The sequence below is a fragment of the Euleptes europaea genome, chromosome 8 (assembly GCF_029931775.1).
Source record: "Euleptes europaea isolate rEulEur1 chromosome 8, rEulEur1.hap1, whole genome shotgun sequence".
In the NCBI taxonomy this organism is placed as follows: Eukaryota; Metazoa; Chordata; class Lepidosauria; order Squamata; family Sphaerodactylidae; genus Euleptes; species Euleptes europaea.
Genome location: NC_079319.1, coordinates 49,845,110 through 49,851,109, shown reverse-complemented (window position 1 = coordinate 49,851,109; position 6,000 = coordinate 49,845,110). Strand labels below are relative to the sequence as shown.

At 37.9% G+C, this 6,000-nt stretch overlaps 1 protein-coding gene across 1 annotated transcript in view; it reads right to left on the bottom strand.

Moving 5' to 3' along the window:
• Nucleotides 1–364: 364 nt before the first annotated feature.
• Nucleotides 365–6,000, bottom strand: part of CDH2 (cadherin 2) — a 153,413-nt gene continuing 147,777 nt past the window's right edge. The window contains exon 16 of the mRNA XM_056854997.1: nucleotides 365–1,799. Within this exon, the coding sequence (XP_056710975.1) occupies nucleotides 1,593–1,799 (207 nt within the window). The 3' untranslated portion in view covers nucleotides 365–1,592. The remainder of the gene's footprint in view (nucleotides 1,800–6,000) is intronic.

The following is a 6,000-nucleotide window of genomic DNA, read 5'->3' as shown; positions in this document are numbered from 1 at the left end:
GTGCTTCCTAGAAGCACCTGGTTGGCCACTGTGTGAACAGACTGCTGGACTTGATAGACCTTGTCCTGATCCTGCATGGCTTTTCTTATGTTCTTATGTGTGTGTATGGTTGCTTCCCAGCTCGCTTCAATGACAAGGCATGTGTGTGAAGTGAGCAGGTATTTCCCTGTTGGTTTGAACTTCAATATAGGCACTGGAGTCCTTATACCAACAATGAAACACAGGGCACAAATACAGGAATGTACTAAGTATTCTTGCTACTCTTCTGAATGAAATGTTAACATCTTTCTGTTAGTGTTCGTTGATTTAAAAAATCAATTTCAGGCTCTTGAAGCAAAAAAAGAAGATCAATCCAGGCACAAGATCCAAAATTAGCATTTTATTCAGAACATTGGGGTCAGGGGTGTATCATTTATATTCTGGTACATAATACAGAGGCAAAGCTGTTGTCAAACATCTCTCTGGTTTAAAAGCTCTTTTTAACATACTGTGTAATTACTCGAGCCATCAGCATCAGGCCACCCCTTGAGTTTTTTTTTCCTGTCCTTTTTTGTTTGTTTGTTTTTGGTACAAATTATGTAAAACATTTGTGCTAAGAACTTTTCTCCCTCCCCAAACAAAACAAAAATAAAACCAAAAGAAAAAAAAATTAATTAAAAACAAAACAAAAACAAATCTTGAGTACTCTAACTACAGCTCAACAATTGAATCAGTGTCACTTGTTTGCAACCTGTTGGTAAATACTTTATCCATAACAAAAGATATAAACATGCAAAAACCTGACTCCATAGTCCAAATAATACATACACATGTTTGGAAGTCTCTGCACTTCTCCATAGACTATGCCAATAAAACATTATGTACACATACTATTTTTACAGTGAAGTGGGAAAAAAAAGTACTGGAAAATGATTTTCTTAAAAAAAAAAATGTGTATATGGATTAAGACCAAAATGTGTCTAACATTCTATCGTAAGAAAAGAAAATCAGTTCTGCTACAAACTGGTGATATGAAAACTCCCTTTATTTGCAACCAGCTGCATAAGTTTTAGAATTTTAGTGAAAAACCCTAACATCTAAAACTAGAAGTATTGTACATTTCTTTCACGGCCTTCTTCCCCTCCCTCCCCGAATAACAAAATTTCCCCATGAGGTTTTTTTTTTCCACTTTCCTTATTTTAATAAAAGCAATGCAATGTAACAAAAGCATGTAGAAGCATATTGGTGATTTAACTTTCTCCCCTCCCCAATGTGGTTTGTCTCATCGCTTCATAAATCAGTACCATTTAAAGCCTTAAACATAAAACTAATTCCAATCTGAAAAAGGTACAAAAAGGCACATAAAATCCCAGTGCTTCTGTACTGTAAAATTCAAGTGTAACTGAGCTCAATTGTTTGCTTTCCTTTTCCAAACAGCATTGGATGACTGATATTCCCAGTGAGCCCAAATTGGTTTGCAGCCTATGCCAAAGCCTTCAGCAAGCACTTGTGCTAGTAGACTACAAAGTTAAAGCCTAGCTTCTGTATGCTTGTTGGGAATACCAGTGGAAAGATTTGTACTTGTCCAAAAGCAACGTTGGCCACCTTGGCATTCAGTCATCGCCTCCACCATACATGTCAGCAAGTTTCTTGAAACGCGGGCCCCAGTCGTTTAGGTAGTCATAGTCTTGCTCACCACCACTACTTGAGGAGTTGAGGGAACTCAAAGAACCTGCGGTAGAACCGCTCCCTTCGTAGTCAAAGACTAGGAGGGAGTCATATGGAGGGGCTGTGGGATCATTGTCTGCTGCTTTAAGTCCCTGCAACAAAAGAGAAAAGGATAAGACAACAGAGAAGAAAAGAGAGAAGACTAAATCCTTCTCCCTTCTAGCACATAAAATCAATTTGGGAGAACTCATTCAAATGGTTTCCTCAAGCTCAATCACCCATCTATGCATGTAGCAAGTATAGCTGTAAACAAAATGTGTACACAGTAAGAAATATCTATTACCAAAACACGCAAACGTTTTGCTCATGTGAATCTACCTTCGAATATGAAAGGCTACACTGTAATAAAAGTACAGTTTATATCTCTCAAATTAATCAGAATCAACCAGGCCAAATTTGGACTGCTATCATACATGGCAAGCTCTGCAAATGAAGTTCTCAGCATCAATGAAATTCCTAAATGATTTGTAGACCAAGTTAAAATGGAAGCCTCCAAATGAAACAATCAACAACCACTACCCACCCCCCAAGTGACATCTACTGTAGTAGAATTCTGATGAGCTGATGCTACTGTCTGGATTCAACACCAACAGCAGATGCAAGAATAGATGATAGGGAAACAGGACAGTCTCAATAGCGGGCCTAGGGCTGATTAAAGGCAGGCAGCGCTGCATTCGACTGCATTTGTAACAAGGCAAAAATATGTCACAATGGTAGAAGGCAATCTCCATTTGCACTAATGGGATAGGCATTCACTTTGCATGGGAGCAAACCAAGCACCATAAAATAAATAAATGCTGTGATAGCTCTAAATTTGTATGAGGGACATCAAATGCTTCTAATTCATTAGTTCAGGTTGCTCAATATACAGCCAATTATAAATAGCTAGCATCAATGTCCTCTTTGTGCAATTAAATGATAGTTGCTGTGTATCTTTCTGTTCTGAATTTTCATGACAGCAAAAAAGAAGGTCAGGCAAGTGACAACTTGATCTGCAATGCACAAGCTGAGAAGCAGCCAGTGTCACTGGGCCAAACCTTAAACAATGTATTAAAAACCAAATCAACTAAACAAAGAAAAACCACAAAACCACAATTTAGAACTTCTGTTTTTGAAACAAAACCACACATTTCTCTACTGAAAGGGGAGAGATCCCCTCCCCCCCAAGATAGTGCCTAGTGCTGGCCTGAAGTACAAGCTGTCATGTCTCCCGTGACTATCAGCTTGGCTAGCTTGCGTACCTGGCCCTGGGACAGAAGTTTAACAGGCTTCAGAAAGCAAAATGCATCTTTTTTTAACGCACCTGAAGTGTTGCTGTGTGTAAAATCATAGACATCAAGAAGGAACCAAACAAACTTCTTAAGGCTTTTCAAGCTGAGAGTTAGATGCTCCTGGTTCCAAATCCACTGCTGGCAGTGGATGATATAAAAGCCGCTGGTGCTGTTCAGTTTATAGGATAAAACTGCAATGAAAAATTCAGTGTTCCAGAGGCTGCACTTAATGTGCAAACTGTCTGCTGGAGAGGCCCTGAAAAGTGGTTTTACAGAGGCATGACTCTGCAGATAAAAGTTGCCTCAAAACCCGCATTAATAGCAAAACAAATATCCTTGCATTTCATATGCTAAACTGCTTAACTTTGCACCCAAAATTAATACTTAGAAATTGCAAAGGGCAGTTTGATTTCCTTCCATGGAGTTTGATAAAGATTTTTATATATATATATATATATATATATATATATATATATATATATATATATATATATATATATAATGTTTTGAAGAGGAAATACTTGAAAAACAAGCTCTTTTATTTTGTTGTACCTAAGATAACCTATAAGATACAACAAAAAGGTGTCCATATTTTATTTATTTATTCATCGTCAAGTCACAGCTGACGTCTGACAACCTCATAGGGTTTTCAAGGCAAGAGACATTCAGAAGTAGTTTGCCATTGCCTGCCTCAGTGTTATGACCCTGGTATTCCTTGGAGGTCTTCCATCTAAGTACTAACCATGACCGACCCTGCTTAGCTTCTGACGAGATCAGGCAAGCCTGAGCTATCCAGGTCAGGGTACTTAAACATAAAAGCGCTTTCTAGAAAGGAAGGAAAATGTAGCTGTTGTGGCTGACTGATACTCTCAGCCTACAGCATAAGAAAGATGCTGGTAAGGTGATCTGTTTTTCTCGTGTGCATTTGGGCAAGTAAAAGCATCCAGCCAGACTTCATGCAGATCAATGTGCTCTGCAAGCATGTGTCTGCACAGTACTTGATCTCTGTCTGTAGCCAAATTTGGAATGAGGGCTGGATGGGTCCTGTCTCCCATTTGTTGGGTAGTAATATTGTGTGTTTCATTAAAAAACAGTAACAAAGGTAGGTAGAAAGGAAGAAATGGAGAAAGACACGGGAGACAAAGTAGGTAAGTAGAAATAGAAGTTGGGTAAGCCAGAGAAAGATGATGAATCCCTCTTTCAGTCTCCTCAAAACCTCTCAGGTGCAACCTGGTGCATCTGAAACCCATGCTGGGTACCCAAGGTTGAGTGAAAAGAAAATATATATAAGTCTATGTATAAATACTAAAATTATTTATTTCAATGTTTTACTAGGTTGATACCTGCACATATAGTATTTGAGAGACTTATACTAACCAGTATTACAACAAGAACCTATTATACCAGATGTTTGAGTAATTGAGAATAGAATTTACAACATATACACATACCTGGTTGGGTTTGAACTGTTTGTATTTGTATTCATTAATATTTTTCTGTAAATGTGTGCAGGTTTAACAAAGGGTTTTAATTAACCACTGCTGAAGGCCCCATAGGCCGAAACGCGTTTGGTATGTGGTTATAGTTATCAACCTCAGGAAATGCCATTGTGCTATTTTTAATGCTTTTAAATAATTTTAACTTTTATATAGCGTTTCTAATAAATTATACTTTCAGTATACATAGACTTATATATATTTTCTTTTCACCCAACCTTGGGTACCCAGCTTTTGTTTTTAGGTTGGGTTTTATTCCCCTCCTTTTTTTCTTCTGCATCTGAAACCCATGCCAATTTCTGTAACATTACAGTGATGAGATGCCGTATCTCCAACGAAGTCTACCCCTGCTCTGTTCAAAGCAGCAATACGGGCCTCACTGGGCCTGTAAGTCTAAGTAAGCTGTATATTTGGACTGGGTTTAAAACCCTCATAATGCCTCTCACGGTAACAACCCACAGACAAACATGTTGTTGGAATCTCCGTTCCATCAAGTATGGTCCTGTGTGGTTAGAACACGTTTACAGTTGCAGTCTTAAACTGTGGAACAACCTTCCAGAAAAGATTTGTAGGGAGCCTTGTTTGATGGTCTTCTGCAAACACTGCAAGGTGATTTCAGAAAGCTTTCCCAGACTGACTGTGGCCCTGTATGTTGAATTTGGCTGCATTATTAGGCAATTTGGATTCTGCTTCTTGATGATGGTGTTATTGTATAGCTACTGTTTACTGTGCTTTATGTTTTTTATTCTATTGTTATACTGTGTTTTTAACTTTTATACTATAAGCTGATCGGAACAAAAGTGAAAAGTAGGACAGAACTACCCAAATAAACAAGCTAGTAAGTAAACAAACATTCTTCTGGTAGACATGGAGTGCCTCTGATTGACATGACACGGTCATGACAGATACCTGACCATGGGCTGGAGTCCACCTTAGTTTTCCAGAAAACGTGAAAGACACATGAATTAGATTTAATACCTATTACAAGTGATTTCGGTTTACCTATCTCCATCTTATTTCCCCCCACATAATGTACTTTCACTTTTCTTATACTGCTTATTCAATGCATGTTGCTTACTCAGGTATTAAACAACTGACAGTGCAATATTAATTAAAGTTACACCCTTGAATGTCTACTGAAGTTAAGAACTGCATGGGGAGAGATACAGAGTGCAATCTTACCTTTTATATTTTAACGTATATTCTTATTCCTTTTTCTGTTCAATGTTAGTATAGTTACCAAAGGAGATCAGATCAAAGCCTATCTCTTTCAATTTTATTCAATTGGGCATCACACATACCATAAATTTTGGGCAATGTTAAAAATAACATACAAACTGGGAATCCAATGTTGCCTGTGAAGTCATTTATCTTGGGCCTGATTTTTATGTACGAAGGCACTTAAAGCTCTACAGCTAGTCGAGTATTTAACACAGTAATACAACATTCATTTTGCTGCTCTTTCACTGTAACTTATTTGATGGAACCCTTTCTCTCTTTTTAGAGGTATTGAATTTCTACTGTTC